Source organism: Scyliorhinus torazame, chromosome 7 (assembly GCF_047496885.1).
Source record: "Scyliorhinus torazame isolate Kashiwa2021f chromosome 7, sScyTor2.1, whole genome shotgun sequence".
Lineage (NCBI taxonomy): Eukaryota > Metazoa > Chordata > Chondrichthyes > Carcharhiniformes > Scyliorhinidae > Scyliorhinus > Scyliorhinus torazame.
Window position 1 is genome coordinate 222307215 of NC_092713.1, and position 17064 is coordinate 222324278.

The following is a 17064-nucleotide window of genomic DNA, read 5'->3' on the forward strand; positions in this document are numbered from 1 at the left end:
GACCACCGCATGATGATCCTGCACGTCTGCGCCCGTCACCCAGGCAGTGTACATGACTCATTCGTGTTGTCGCGGTCATCCATCCCCGGCATGTACGAGGGACGCCATCCCCGGCTGAGGGGCTGGTTGCTGGGCGACAGGGGCTACCCATTGCGATCGTGGCTGATGACGCCTATACGGAGGCCACGCAATGAGGCGGAGAACCGCTACAATGATGCCCATGTAGCGACAAGGGGAGTGATCGAAAGGTGCTTTGGCGTGCTGAAGATGCGTTTCAGGTGCCTGGACCTCTCTGGGGGCGCCCTCCAGTATCGGTCAGATAGGGTCGGCCGCATCATTGTGGTGTGCTGCGTCCTGCACAACATAGCTCAGCAGAGGGGCGATGTGCCGCAGGCAGAGGAGGGCGGAGTGGAGGAGCAGCAGGAAGAGGCCCAGTCCTCCCGAGATGAGGGGGATGGGGGCAATGGTCAGGGCAGACGGGGTAGACACAGACGGGTGGCTGTCCACCGTTACCGGCTGGCCCAGCGGGCACGGACAGACTGATAGACGCCCGCTTCACTGACTAGATGGGCGTGGGAATTGGGTAGTATGGCCACAGACCGCACACCATGACAACAGCCGACCACCCACACCCCCCACCCATCCACCCACCCAGCACCCTCACCCCCCTCCCCAACCCCACACACCCCACCCGCATGCACACCACCCCCCCACCCCCAATTGCCGATCCACCGGCGGCACAACGGGCCGGGCTCACCCAGTTGCGGGTGGACGCGTGTCTATCGCAGGCCATGGAGAATGATAACAACCCGCCTCCGATGAGCTCCTGGCTCTACATCGTTGGACTATGTCTGACCCATGGCCACAGTACCACCATCCACCCGGACCATCCCTGCATGCGGCTGTGACACTGCAGCGCACGGTCCCGTCCTCTGCCCGGGGGATGTTGATGGCGGCCCAGGGGGAAGGGGGCAGACTCACCTGGGGCTGAGGTAAGACCACCCCTCACACACACACTTGCGCTCAACGTACATGACACCCCCGCACACTTTGGACAGAGCACAAAGGCAGCTTCGTTGGTGTAACATTGACTTTAATAACCAAAGGAGTTCATGCACGTGCCCTAGCGCCTAAAACTCATCTGTGCCCTGCACCCGTGCCAACTTACTCAGTGTCTAATTGTTTGGCCTTACGGGCCCTTTGACTACGTCTACGTGGTTCCCCAGACGGTACAGCAGAACTGGAGGTGGACTCCTGTGATCCCTGCCCTCTGACACTGGATCCCTTTGGCGGCCGTTTCCTGGGGCGTCTTGGCCTAGATGGGCCAGGCTGCGGCCCGGGCGACTGGGATGGCGAGCTGCCAGCCTGTCCTGCCCGTTGCCCACCCGATGCACCTGGGACAGAAGGGGGGGAGTCCGAGGTGTCGCGGTGTACCGGGACCTCCCCTACAGAGGGAGCCGGGACGGACCACACCACCTCCTCCTCCCTCGGGGTGCCCGATGGCCCCCAGGCCTCTACATGGGTGGGGGATGCGAACGGACTGGCCATCCGACGCGCCCCCGACATCTGGCGCTGCCAGTCCTGGAGGCCCGTGCTGGTATCGACAGGGGTCTGCAGGTTTGCAGCCATGGAGCCCAGGGGGTTGTCGAACCCTGTCTGCGACAGTGCGACGCCAGCTCGCACATGGCCACTGGCGCCGATGCCCTCAGCGATGGCCTGCTGAGACTGGGCCATGGCCTGCAGAGACTGGGCCATGGCCTGCAGAGACTGGGCTATGGCCTGCTGAGACTGGGCCATGGCCTGCTGAGACTGGGCCATGGCCTGCTGAGACTGGGCTATGGCGTTGAGCGCCTCTGCCATCTGGCGCTGGCACTGGCTCATGGCCTCCTGTGAGAGGGCAGCCATTTCCTGGGCCACAGACGCCGCCTGCACGGAAGGCCCCAGGCCTCGCAAACCGTTCCCCATGTCTGACACCGTCGCACCCATTGCCTCCACCGCGGACGCCACCCGTGCGGTGTCAGCCTGGGTGGCACGCATGACCGGGACCACTCCCAGCTCCTGGACGCGGGTGGACTCCTCCACCTGCGACCGCAGCTGCCGCAAGCCACCCGTCACCCTATTCGCTCGTCTCCGTGTCAGTGGTTGCATCGGATCTATGTGTGGGTGTGGTAACTGCAGGAACCTGGGATCCATCTGGGCGGCAGATGTTCGCTTGGCCTGGGCTGCCCTCCGACCGCCCGGTCCCTCTGCTGCTCCTACCTCCACCTGCTGTACCGGGACGGCTGTGTTGTGCGCACCAGTGAGTGTACCAGACGCCTCATCACTAAAGTGCCCAACCGTGGTGAGTGTTTCTGCGATGGTGGAGGGTGTTGGTGACAGCAGTGGCGTTGTGTCGTGCTCTTCGTCCCACTCTGAGTCCATGGCACTTTGGGGTGGGGGTTCGTCTCCACCCATCCACTCTGAGTCACTGTCCGGTATTTCGTCTTCCTGGGTAGGGGTGTCCTGGGTAGTGCTGTCCCGGGTAGTGCTGTCCCGGGTAGTGCTGTCCCGGGTAGTGCTGTCCCGGGTAGTGGTGTCCCGGGTAGGGGTGTCCTGGGTAGTGGTGTCCCGGGTAGGGGTGTCCTGGATAGTGGTATCCTGGGTAGTGGTGTCCTGGCTCGGATGTGACGGGGGCCTGTGGCTGCCCCCCTCATCGCTGGGTGGTCGCTCCCGCACGTGACGGGGGTGTCGTCTCCCTGTTGCTCCAGGTCTCTCCGTCTCCCGTGGTGTGCGAGAGGCATCCTGCGGGCGTCGCATGCTGGAGGGTCCGGGTCTCTCCGTCTCCCGTGGTCTCCGAGGGGCATCCTGCGGGCGTTGCATGCTGGAGGGTCCGGGTCTCTCCGCCTCCCGTGGTCTCCGAGGGGCATCCTGCGGGCGTCGCATGCTGGAGGGTTCGGGTCTCTCCGTCTCCCGTGGTCTCCGAGGGGCATCCTGCGGGCGTCGCATGCTGGAGGGTGCGGGTCTCTCTGTCTCCCGTGGTCTCCGAGGGGCATCCTGCGGGCGTCGCATGCTGGAGGGTGCGGGTCTCTCCGTCTCCCGTGGTCTCCGAGGGGCATCCTGCGGGCGGTCTGCATCTGCGGGGATGGGTGCCTGGACGTTTGGTCCTGCGATACACAATGAAGCATGCATGGTTAGACATCAGGCAGTGATCAGGTGATACGGGAGAGGGGGATATAGGGGAGGGGGGATATGGGGACGGGCTGTTGGTGGCTCACTTGCTCGTGGGGCCCCGACCTCTGCATCAACAACCTCCCGGTCCTCAGGTCCGCCAGCCAGTTCCAGGGCCCTTTCCTCGTGTACGGTCAGTGGCCTCTCATCAGCGGGCCCTCCTCCAGTCCTCACATGCTCCCTGGTGTTGTGTGCGCGCTTCTCCTGTGGGGGGGGGGGGGGGGTGGTGGCAGGGGTAAAAGGCAACAGTGTTAGGCAGGTATATGAATGCACGCCATCGGTTGCGCGTGCATTGCAGAGGTTAAGGTTAGGGCTGGATTCACTTGGGGATATGGGGGAGGGGGGGATATGGGGGAGGGGGGATATGGGGGATATGGGGGAGGGGGGATATGGGGGAGAGGGGATATGGGGGAGGGGGGATATGGGGGAGGGGGGAATATGGGGGATATGGGGGAGGGGGGATATGGGGATATGGGGAGGGGGGATATGGGGGATATGGGGGAGGGGGGATATGGGGGATATGGGGGAGGGGGGATATGGGGGATTATGGGGGAGGGGGATATGGGGGAGGGGGGATATGGGGAGGGGGATATGGGGGAGGGGGGATATGGGGGAGGGGGGAATATGGGGGATATGGGGGAGGGGGGATATGGGGGATATGGGGGTGGGGGGATATGGGGGAGGGGGGAGTATGGGGGATATGGGCAGGGGGGATATGGGGGATATGGGGGAGGGGGGGATATGGGGGATGGGGGATATGGGGGAGGGGGGATATGGGGGAGGGGGGATATGGGGGAGGGGGGGATTTGGGGGAGAGGGGATATGGGGGATATGGGGGAGGCTCACCCTGCCTGCTCTGACGAGGTCGTTCACCTTCTTGTGGCACTGGGTGCCTGTCCGTGGTGTTAGGGCCACAGCGGTGACGGCCTCTGCCACCTCCCTCCACAGACGCCGGCTGTGGCGTGGGGCAACTTTGCGGCCGTGCCCGGGATACAGGGCGTCCCTCCTCTGCTCCACCGCATCCAGGAGCGCCTCCACATCGCGTGACTCGAACCTCGGGGCTGAGCGACGGCCAGCCATCAAGTCGGGTGTTGCGGTCGGCTGTTCCGGTCGGGTGGGGGGGAGCTGCGCGGCCTTATGAGCCGTCACGCCGTGCAGCGCATATGACGCTGCATGGCGTGAACCACTGCGCAAGCGCGGATCCCGTTGCGTCGCTGCTAGCCCATTTCGGGCCGCAGACTATCGGCCCATTTTTATGACGTGACGCAAGTGGGATTTGCGCCGTTTTTTGCGCCGATCGGCGGAGTTTCCGCCGATAACGGAGAATTTCGCCCCTCATCTGTGTTGTCTTTATACCAATGATAAAGTAAGCTGATAGACACAAGTTAGCATATTTATCCGAACATACATACAAACATATGAATTAGGAGCAGGTATAGGCCATTCTTCCCTCATGCCTGCTCTGCCATTGATAAAATTGTGGCTGATTTAGTGACAATGCTTTGCAAAAGTAGCATTTTAAATATGAATTTAGCATTATAATTCCAATATTGACTTTTATTACAGTAAGAAATGACATTGTGATCTCCAGAAGATTGAATTTTGTATCTCCACTTTCCATAATCTAAAGCATTTGTTTTTCCTTTACATTTTATTTCCCAGAATCCTTTATCAAGATTGTATCTATTGACAATTTTATGCTAGAATTATTTTTTAGAAAGGCTTCCAAGTTCTCTTCACTTAAAATGTATGAGATAACTAATTACTGGAATATTCTGGAACTGCTGATGATTATCAGAGTTTGTGTTTTTGATATATAGCCTCATGTCCATAGTGACTTCCTTATATTCATGAATGCCAAATAGAACCAGGAATTTATATATATTGTAAAATATATTTTCACCTTGTAATTATTTGAAATAATTTATGTTCAAAATCATACTACGAAACACCGCTATACCCTATTTACTAGAGAAACATTAAGTACACTTTTTCGATAATGATTATTTTTAAAATTAAGAGATTATGAAGAATAGGAATAACATCTGAATGTTAGAGCACACTTTTATTCAGCTGTTTATGTTAAATACATGTTAACAGATTCTTGTTTCTGTTGATTAGATTGTGGTCTTGTATGTAGTTTGGTAGATCAGTCTCCAGGAGTCCCAATTGGTCACAATCCAGTTAAGCTGTAACTTTGTTAGAACATTGAACCTGGTATGCATTTACCTGTGAACCAATTGCAGCATTTGTTTTGGAACAAACTGGTGTTCAAGGTATAATGCATTTGATTGATGTACACTATTCTAAGGCATGTGGGCATGAATGATTTATCACACAGTGACACTGGTACTCAGAAACAACAACAATTGGACAGCACTTCTGCTTTCCTGTGTTCAAAAAGATACAGACCCTGTAGAACATTTTACTGGGTAAAACAACGAGTATTTTTTTTTACAATAAATGTGAATTTGGAAGTAGTGATTTATTGTTTGCAGGCAGCATTTAAATAAATGTGGACCTGGGTTTCACAAGGAGCTTTCTGTTGCCACTCCACACATCGATCTTTCACCTGTTTCTTTCCAAATGTTTACAAGCACATTGTAAACTATCCGCAAGAACGTTTATGACTAACTTAAAGTGCTCTTGATGAATTTGTACAGGTCAAACAAAACAGTAGGCTGTTGTCAATGCATTGCTTTGAATTTCAGATGCTCTTTGTACCTATCATCAGATGAAAATTGCAGGAATCCATGTCGCGACAAATTGAATTATGCCAGTCACAAGTTTAAGCAGGTAATGAGTAGGCCTAAGCCAAGTTAATGACTCCATAAACATCTGAGAATTACATTTATATTATGCAATTTAAAAAAAATGTAATAGCTGAAAATGTAAATTTGCAGGATAAGTCAACTTAACCTTGGAGTGATGGAAGCAAAAGGAGTTCACACATCCTTAGGCATACAAGTTTGCAAAAAGTTAACTTGTGTTTGTTACCTTTTGGCACCGCTTTCACATTTTGAGGTGCAGTTCATTGTCAAAGACATGATGGTGCTGGTGGTCAGCCAAAAGTGAAGCTTTGTTAAATCGCAACGTTTGTGTCCTGTTGACTTTATTCACTGGCTTCCGGGCCACTGCTGAATTCTAGTCAAACCTTCACTGTTGCACTCTCAGATGGTTGAGGCTGGGAGTCAGTCTCGAAATAGAAATTAGTGGCGAAATGCACATGTTGTAATTTGGGAGATTAGCGTTGATGTGCAAATTATTTTGCCCTGGTTTATTATTCTTACTTAAACCTCCATTTGACGTTACCTTTTCCCTAACTTTAATATTACCCAAACAGGGTAGGTGACTGCAATGATCCTGAAACAAAACCGTGGCAGGTTTTCTTGTGAACGTTAAAGGAAATTAAGATTCTTGGCGTATTTTCAGTTTCAAGTAAACGTTGTGATTTTTAAACAAGGCGGTTAATTGTTGAGATCCACCTCGTACCAGAGTTTTGCCAGTAAATGCGATAGGCGGCGTTGTTTGTACAATGCAGAGCGGAGCATCAAGGGCTCTGGGTTGGACGTCAGTGTCCCGCAGCGCACAGAGCTTTCACTTTCAGCACCAAACCTGCTCAGTCTGCGGCAGGAGCGCTCTCTGGTCAGAATCCACTGCAAAACTTCCTTATCAAACGCCATCTTGTGACATCAGGTGCTTTTTGTAAAGGTAGAATCACCTATTCTGTAAGTATACATACCAGTTAAAACCACTTTAGACATTTTCTCGTGCGGACTTCGGACGGTCCGCTTTTCAAAGGGACCTCACGTACCTCCAAGGAGATAATATTCGATTGACATTTTCCAACGTGTAAGATATTAATTCAAGTTGAAATGTAGTTAAACGGCTAGACTTGACCTATTGCAGAACAATGGCATTTTTTATTTGTGATGATTATCAGCATGCTCCATATTTTAAGCAAGTAGAAATGCTTTGAGGACGCTGGGTTGGAGCAGGTGCTGTGCTGATTGTAACGGCATCAAGGACAACAGAAAATGGCCATGGGATATGGTCATCCACTTTGTGCTTTTTTTAGGGGGTGGATAGAGGCATGCGTCTTTTTTCTCTCGTTACAGTCCCATCTGAAATGTAATTCTTAATAATTCTTCAAGTTGCAAGGAATCTTATCGTATAATCTTGAAGGCGATATATCGATAATAATGCAGTCACCGCACGGAGTGCAGCTGCCCAGGAATCAAAATGCGAATTGCTCCTTTCTATTTTACTTCGTAAACACCGAGCGGGGAATGGGATGAATGCAATAGTCCATCTTTTCTCTTCGAGATTCTATTGGCATTGAAATGCACATAATCCTGATATCTACGCGGGTGCACTATCGTGTTAAAGAGCAAATGTATCTGCACTGGCTGAAACCGATCAGCTTTTACGTCTAGGATACATCTGTGATGTTGCGGTGACTGATGGCTAAATTATATTGCTTTATTTAACATATGGTGCTTTATAAATCACTTTGGGATTTATCAGTGTGAACAGGAAAGAGATCATTTAGTATTCCAACCTCGTTCTTGCCAAACGCTGTATGGAAAAGGATGGTATTGTACTGAATACACGGCGCGGATTAAAAAGATGATCTTGGAATTTTTTGCCCCCTCTTTTCTGCAGGAGCCAACTCTTCTTTCTGCCCCGTGTCAAAACACCGCCCTCCTCTTTGTTGTTACAGATTTCGGAACGCGCACTGAGCAGCAATCCTTGTGAATAATGGTGAAGCTGGGGAGTAACTTGAACGAAAAAAATACCAAGCAATCTTGTAGTGATGATAATTTTCACACCGTCCCCTTGATCACACCCTTGGATGTGAATCATCTGCAGTTCCCTGCTCCAGACAAGGTACCGTGCTATTCAAGGCAACTCACTAGGAAAGCTTTGATGATGCTACAAAAAAAATCGTACGGCAATTCAGCCAAATGTATTTTTTCTTGAATAGTTACAATTATTCAACAAATTCACAATACCTCGATAGAATAAAATATTCCCTGCGTTTATTTCGATGTTTCTGGCATCCACGTATATGTTCAGTTTTTTCCAGGGTTGCCACAGGCCAATGAAAAGTTAAGCAAAGACTAATATATATTGACTGAAACAGTGTGGGTGCTGACCACAATGAATAAACTGTGGAAGTCGGCGTGTGTAAGGAGGGTGGGGCAGGATTAAATATACATTTGCAGGATATGATATTTGATGTGTATTTCTGCTATGCAGCAACGTATTTAATAACATATTTTCAATAATAGTTACAACAAACCTTACAGGTTAAAGAGCCCGACACGCCCTAATGTTCTTGTCTCACAGGTTGTGGTGAAGACGAGAACCGAATTCCAGTCAGATCAAAAGAACAAAGGGAAACTGCGGGTACCGAAAATAGCTGAATTCACAATCAGCTTCAACGATGGAGTATCCGAAAGGCTCAAGGTAAAGCTTAAGAACTTACTGATTTTATTTTTAGGCGGTGAATCTGAAAACATTTCTTAACGCAATATCCATTATCTTCCGCTCAGTGTGAAGGTCAATTGCACAACTAATCGAAAAGTCACATAATGAAAACTCCCAATTGAAGTAATTTCGCACAGAGCGGTAACTTGACTGGACCAATCCAGTTTTGATTCTGAAAAAGTAAAAACAGCACTCGATAGGTTTAAAAAGCATTTCTCTTGCTATAATGAAAGCCATTTAACACTAACTTTTAAAATTGTGGTCCTGTTAGTGAGAAAATGTATCAAGGTTTTCAAATTTGCTACATAATATAGTTATAATTGAGATATTTTGATTGTCAGAACCATTTATATTTGAAAGGGATTGAAGTGGTTTGATATAGTCTGAAGATATAAACTGATGTACAATTTTTAAAAAATGAATACTTCACATGCAATGGGCACCTGGGAAATGTGCAATAGGTATTGGAGTGTATGTAGTCATTTATTTTCTTCAAGTGTAAAAAGTAGAATGAATTTTAATCAAGTATAAAGCAGGTAGGTCACACAATGTATATTTTAAATGATCGAGTTATGCATGCAGACAATGCCTGAAGGGATCAGGCATCAATTGTTCTTTTTGCAGGAAAGGAAATTTCCCTGCTTGCTTCCTGTTTACTATCCCAGAAGGCCAGTTTATTGGTACTACATCCAGAAATAAGTCTGGTGCCGAAACAGCATGATTGATAATAAAAAAAAACCAAACAGAAAATTGCTTTGCGTTTCTTTTGGACAATATTACTCTGTTCCAGCAGTAAACATTAGAAAATATATGTGCATATTCATCATTCCTCTGCAAATTCTACTGGGGATCAAGTATCACTAGCTACTTTAGGAATTTAGTGCGAATCCCATTATCTTCAAATGAAGTGATGTCTCTCAGGTCTAAGTCATTATGTTATTGATAATAATGTTGGCCACTATAGCAAAGTAGTCTCTTGAGACAGGTTTCACTGTAGCTGCATTTCACACAAATCTATTTTAAAGTTTGGAGATTATTCAAATTTTATTAGCTGCACGTGGAACTTATTACATGAAGTTACATGGTGAACCAATATTACTACTTCCATTTACTTGTGAAACAGGTTTATTTTGGGGCGGCATGGTGGTGTAGTGGTTAGCACTGTTGCTTCACGGCACTGAGGACCCAGTTTCGATCCTGGCCTCGGGTCACTGTCCTGTGTAATTTGCACATTTTCCCCATGTCTGTGTGGGTCTCACCCCCACAACCCAAAGATGTGCAGGGTAGATGGATTGGCCATGCTAAATTGCCCCTTAATTGAAAAAAAAATTAGAAACATTGGGTGGGATTCTCTAATAATGGGGCTATGTCCCCATGCCGGCGTGAAAACCGGCGCCAATGACTCCGGCGTCAACGGCCCCCGAAAGTGAGGAATTCTCACCTTTCTAGGGGGCTAGGAAACCGCCAGAGTCGTCCCCGCAGCTACAGCAGGCGTGGAACGGCCCACGCGAGTCCGCGCATGCGCAGAACGACCGGTGTATTTTCACGAATGCGCGGAATGCCGGAGTGATTTGGCACATGCGTGGGGGTTCCTTTCTCCCTGCCGGCCCCCGGGCAATATGGCGGAGCCCTACATGGGCCCGACGTGAGTAAAGTAGGCCCGCACGGAACCAGCCCACCCGCCGATCGGTAGACCCCGATCGCGGGCCAGGCCACTGTGGGGGCCTACCTCCCTGGGGTCAGATCCCCCCGTTCCCCCCTCCAGGATGACCCCCACACACTCACCTTACAGATCCCGCCATGTGGGAGGTGAGTAAACCACACTGGCGGGACTCGGCCAAACTCGTCGGCCACTCGGCTCATCGGGGCCCGGAGAATCGCCAGGGGGCCACTGTCAACGGCCCCCGACCGGCGTGACGGTGATCCCGCTGGCATCCGAAAAACGGAGCTGGAGAATGGGGAAGCCAGCGGCAGGGCGTTGGATCGGAGAATCCCGGCCATTAAATGAAAAAAAATAAGAAATAGGTTTGTTTTGCTAGTGTCATGTGGGCGGCACAGTGGTAGTACTGCTGCCTCACGGCACCGAGGTTCCAGGTTTGATCCTGGCTCTGGGTCACTGTCCATGTGGAGTTTGAACATTTTCCCTGTGTTTGCATGGGTTTTGCCCCCACAACCTAAAATATAGGTGGATTGGCCACGCTAAATTGCCCCTTGGAAAAAATGAATTGGGTACTCAAATTCTTTGCTAGTGTCAGTTAAAGCCATTCCATTGAGACAAATTGGTATTTAACAGGGATTTTATTTCCAATTCCATTTCAAGTGTGTATTTAAGCTGACTGTTTAACCTACTCTATGAAGGTATTATTCAAACTTCTTAAAACAAATCGCCAGATCACTTTCCGTACGAGACTAAAGTAAACCAGAAATAAAATCTGGACTTGGACATGGTGAAATTTGCTTTTCCGATAGAAATAAATATGTTCAGGGATAGTCTCAGATTTTGCATGGGGAATCCATTTTTATTTATCAATGAATAATTATTGTCATGTCAAGATGTTGCACTCCAGCATGTTCCATAACAAAATTGGATTGGAAGGATTTCCCAAAACCACCAAGAACTTGAATGAGTAACTGCAACGCATTAGAGTCCAGATATTTGATTGGTTACCAGTAGGCAGATTATAGCTATGGCTACAGTAAAAAAAAAATGAAGTGATGACTGAGACACATCACCTAATAGTATATCGCAATGCACTTAGCTAAATCTAATTTGTCTTGGCAATTTTTATTAACTGACTCAATATGCAAAGATAATGCCACCTTCGTGAAAACATTAAAATTTATGTGATTATAGACGCAACAAAGGTGGAACACAGGAGTACGTCATATCATAGTAGACATTTGTGCTGAAACAATTCACATAGCATAACAAGCAAACACACAGCAAAATTCTCCCAATTTCAGACTAAGTGCTGTGGCATGGACAGGAACGTGGAGCGTTTCCTGCTGTGGCAACCAAACAACGCCATCTTCCTGCTCCGAACTTTTTAGGTATGCACCCAGTGTTTCATGCCATTATGTGGCAGGGCAGGCCTAGATGGCGTGTAGTCTGCCGTTGTGACCAGGTGCCATATTTAAAAGGCAGTCAACATCACTGACTCACTATTGAAGAAAGAAAGTGGACTTCCTGAAAATGCCGATAGATCTCCGGGAGCAGTCTGAGACCAGAAGATAGACCTCTTAAGAATGAAGGTGGATCTCCAGGAACATACTCAAGCTGGAAGATGGACTCTCCAAGACACCCTATCTCTAAGGTGTACCTGCAGATGCAGCCCAGAACCACCACTGTAGTGTTCCAGGGTTCAGGGTTGCGAGCAGCCTCCGTCATGGACTCTGGGGGCAGAGCCAGGCATTGTTCAGGTGAAACACATGCTGTATGTGTTTCATGCCATCTTGTTTTTCCACCGACATTAAGAAGAATCTGGCATGAGGAGGTTGGGCCTTTATCTGCAGTCCATTCATGCTGTCCTCTTCCTATTTGTTATAGCATTTTTAAATAAATAAGAATATATAAATGAAATGTATATAATTTGCAATGTATAGGGGTTTCATGTTCATTGTGATACTGACGCATATCGTTTTCAATCTCACTCATTATTAATATATGTGCAAAGAAGATGTGAGAAAATGATACATCCAGATGGTTTGTACTGAAAATAAGAGCACCATAAAAAAATGGCATGCTTTCCGACCCGCCATGGTGGTCACCAGCGGAAGATCCGCTGTAAATTCACGTCGGCATGAAACCGATTTCTGGCTCTCATGTCATATTCTCCCACAATGCCCGCCATCAACACACCAGCAGGAGCGTGGGAGAATTCAACAACAGTATTCCAGCAGTGGGCAGCACGGTAACACAGTGGTTAGCACGGTTGCTTCACAGCACCAGGGTCCCAGGTTTGATTCCCGGCTTGGATCATTGTCTGTGTGGAGTCTGCACATTCTCTCCGTGTCTGCGTGGGTTTCCTCCGGGTGCTCCAGTTTCCTCCCACAGTCCAAAGATGTGCAGGTTAGGTGGATTGGCCATGTTAAATTGCCCTTAATGTCCAAAAAAGGTTAGGTGGGGTTACTGGGTTACGGGGATAGGCTGGAGGTGTGGGGCTTTAGTGGGGTGCTCTTTCCAAGGGCCGGTGCAGACTCAATGGGCCGAATGCACTTCAAATTCTATGTTCCTTGCCAAATGTATTTATTTAGATCTATGATTAATAATGAGAATGTTTAATGCAAATTGGAAAACTGCTTAGTAATTAAAATAATGCACTAAATGTTTTATGAAGTAAAATCATGTAAAGTATTATTTAGAACATGAAAGTTGCCACAGTGCCCGAGGACCATAGGCTGCTCTTTTTTGAGAGAGAACGGACTAACCTGAGGGTCACCACACTCAGGCGAGGGGCAAAGTTGAGAAGGCGTTCATAGGTGACCTCAGCCATTACAGGAATTGAACCTGCATTGTTGATGCCACTCCGCATTACAAACCAGCCGTTCAGCAAACTGAGCGAACCTACCCATTTAGAACATATTTGGTGAACATATTTAGTAAAATGAGTGATATTTAACATTAATGCAGTGACCTTCAGTAAACAGAAGGACTTTGTGGTGCCATTTTCCTTTCATCACCAAATATTTAGAACATATTTGGTGATAAAGGAAGATGGCACCTCAGGGTTCTTCTGTTTACTGAAGGTTATTTGCATTAACGTTAAATATTACTCATTTTACTAAACCTTAAATTTCAGCATCTCTATCTTAACATGCCATTTTTTTATGGTGCTCTTATTTTCAGTACAAACCATCTGGATATATCATTTTCTCACATCTTCTTTGCACATATATTAATGAGTGAGATGGAAAATTATATGCGCCAGTATTACAATGAACATGAAACCCCTATACATTGCAAATTATATACAATTCATTTATATATTCTTATTTATTTAAAAATTCTATAACAAATTAGTATATGTAATTGAGGTGCAATAAAATCTGCATGGAGTAATGAAACCAGGAGTACAGCTGTATTTCATTATTTGATTCTATGTTATCCTGTAGCTGACTGAGTGGATCTTTTTGATTTTCACATCACCAACTTAATGCAGGGATAAATTAAATGCACAGATACACTGGTTGAACTAAGTATGTATTGCTAAAGCTCTGCAACTGATGCTTATTCATGGCATGTGAGAAAGCAACACGTTTATGACTAGATAATGCAACTCTAATAAGACACCCGTTGCTGTTGCTACCTGGCCTGTTCCACTCTTAGAAATCTCGGACATGCAAATTGCTCTGTTGTAGAGTTCTTACTGTTTGACATAGGATTTCTTCTGTGGACCTGAAACACAGTGTGACCTCATTGCGTATGCCACTTTTGGACTCAACCTGACAGGCTCTTAGGAAATCTTACAGTAGTGTCTCCAGGTCCTGGTCTTCTGTACTCTCTGGTTACACAGCAGAGTAAGATGTGCTCCAACTTTGCTCCTGGCATTACTTCTGATGCATACTGCCTTTGAGAATGTTTATGCAATATTGTTATACAGTTAGCCATACAGGCACAGTTCATCAGCAGAAATTAAATTTGAGTAATCAATGTAAACTTCACTGGGTACAGGTTATTCTTTAGTTTTGTTTATTGACCTGTTGAAATAGTACAACATATTGTTGAACAAAGCAGAACATTTATATCTCATCGTGGCATCCCACTAAGATTCAGAATAGGTTGAAGTGACATCAGTAACAATAGTAAAGATGTAATAATAGCTAAAGGAAGAAGATCTTGCATGTATGTATAACACCTTTCATGACCTCAGAATATCTCTAGCCAATGAAGTATTTTTGAAATGCATTTACTATTATAATGTATGGAAGCAGCACTGCCAATATGTGTACCGTAAGGTTCCACATAAGTCAATGATATAATGAACAGGTAATTTTTTTAGTGATATTGGTTAAAGAATTAATATTGGCCAAGATACTAAAAGATCTCCCTGACTCTTTGAATATTGAATATTGGAATCTTTTAGTATCCACCTAAAACAGGCAGATGGAGCCTTGGCTTAACGTCTCATTAAAAAGATAGCGGGCTGGTTTCTCCGTTTTTGTGACTATGTTCCCACGGTGTCAAAACGGTGGAGTTTTACTCTTGAAAATCCTGGATTAAAGGGACACGAATTCATAGCCCTGCAGGGGGCTAGCAGGGACCTGGAGTAAATCTCGCAGCTTTTGCTGCAGATCCGGGCCCCCACACTTCCGGGTCAGAGGCCGCGCATGTGCATGGCGCCGTGCTCCATGGCGGACTCGGATCGCGGAGATAGACCCACAAAGGAGACCCCCCCCCCGATTGGCCGCGCGCCCGACCCTCAAACCCCGCACAATCATTCCCCGACTGCCTATAAGGCCCTCCCCTGCCTCCGATCTGCCCGCTCTGACCACGGCAGCCGTGGACTGAGACTGCAGCCGCCACGTGAGTATCCTGACCAGCTGGACCAGGTTAGTTCCACGCCGTTGGGACTTCAGCTGGTCGGGGGCGGAGTACGTTGGAGCAGGACTCTGGCAATGGCCCCCGGTGGTGCGGCGTACTCCCCAGTGTCCCCGCTTTTCGGTGCCCGGAGAATCGGTGAACCGGCGCCGGTCCCGATTTCCGCGTCAAACTGGATTCCCCGCTCTGCCGCTGGCCGCGATTTTGGCGTCGGTGTGCAGAGAATCTAGCCCAGCATTTCCAATCATGTGGCAATGCCTGTCAGTCTATATGTTCAACCCTCTGGATTGGGGCTTGAATTTCTCAATGAGAGAAACATTGTGTGCCAAGACTGATTATCTATACTCATGTTTAATACTATACTTTTTTAATAATAAATTTAGAGTACCCAATTATTTTTTTTCCGGTTAAGTGGTCAATACACCTAAGCTGCACATCTTTGAGTTGTGGGGGTGCAACCCACGCAGACCTGGGGAGAATGTGCAAACTCCACACAGACGGTGACCCAGGGTCAGGAGCGAACCTGGGTCCTCAGCGCCGTAGGCAACAGTGCTAACCACTGTGCCATGCTTAATACTATATTTAATATTAAATTGTGTATCTGTACACTTGCTGCTATGTGAACATCATATATTCTGTATCATACTTTGTCACACTCAGCATAAGCTATGGGTGAAAATTTGTCAGCAAATTTCATTTCGTATATCAGAATCAAATAAAAATTCAAAGCCAGAAAACTGATAATCAGACAGCTAAATACAACTTTTTATTCTCCTTTTTTCTTTTCACAAAGTGGAATATTGATTCAAAACTAAGGTTCATAATATAACAAAGACAGGAAAAATTCCAGTGCTGGAGCTGTCTTTCAGGGAAAGTGTTAACTGAGGCCCTATGTGCCCTTTCAGATGAATTAAAAGAGCCCAAGGCATTTTTTTGAAGAAGAGTGGGGTATTATTTCTTGGCGTCCTGGTCAATATTTACCCATCAATCAACAAATTGAAAAAATAGATTATCTAGTCATTATCACATTGCTGTTCATGGAAGCTTGCTGTTTGCATTTTGGCTGCCACACTTCCCACTTTACAACAGTAACTACACTTCAAAAGTACTTCACTGGATGTAAAGTTCTTTACTATATTCTGAGGCCATGAAAGCATTATGTAAATTGAAGTCTTTCTTTATTAGAAAGCAAAAACAAGTTCTTCATTCTTTTTTTTCTCTTGCTTTGAGAAGTGACATTGGGGTTTACCAAGCAGCTACCAGTTTATCAAAAAGTACTAATCACCTCTAATTGATTTCAGGATGTCCGATGACGGGCTTGATCTGTCTAAGCTGTGTTACAGGTATAATGTTTCTTCCTTTATAAAATGGCAAATCCTGTAGCTTACATTGTGCAGTACCATGGGAATATGATACTACACATGGATTTGATACAAAGGGGGTATGCAACTTTCACGGGAGCACAAAATGGGCAGTTACACATTCCAGCCAATTTTCATTCCCATTAGCTTTCAGTAGTCAAGAAATTCAAACAGACAATTAACAGGTGGCTGAGCAGATTGTCTTGTGCCCTGCCATTGTTTCACCCCCAAATACACGGGGCGGGATTCTCCACTCCCACGCCGAAGTGGCCGCGCCGTCGTGAACGCCGTCGAGGTTCACAACGGCACGGAACGGCCCCGGTCCCAACCGATTCAGGCCCTGACAATGGGCCAGGATCGGGGCCGCGTCATCTACACGCGCCAGGCCAGGCCGCATAGATGACGCGGCCGGCGCCGCATAACGGGCGTCATCCGCGCATGCGCGGGTTGGCCGGCGCCAACCCG

The 17064-nt window shown here is 47.6% G+C and overlaps 1 protein-coding gene across 3 annotated transcripts in view; it reads left to right on the forward strand.

Annotated features, from left to right (window-relative positions):
• The first annotated feature begins 6749 nt into the window (after positions 1–6749).
• The window catches only part of nsg2 (neuronal vesicle trafficking associated 2), a 160909-nt gene continuing 150594 nt past the window's right edge, over positions 6750–17064 (forward strand). Inside the window, exons 1-3 of one of the 3 annotated variants that reach the window (XM_072512098.1) lie at positions 6750–6918; positions 7931–8097; positions 8560–8679. In XM_072512098.1, the coding sequence (XP_072368199.1) occupies positions 7969–8097; positions 8560–8679 (249 nt within the window). In that variant the 5' untranslated portion in view covers positions 6750–6918; positions 7931–7968. Of the gene's footprint in view, positions 6936–7872; positions 8098–8559; positions 8680–17064 lie in introns of all 3 variants that reach the window. The other 2 variants (XM_072512096.1, XM_072512097.1) reach the window with 2 other exon arrangements.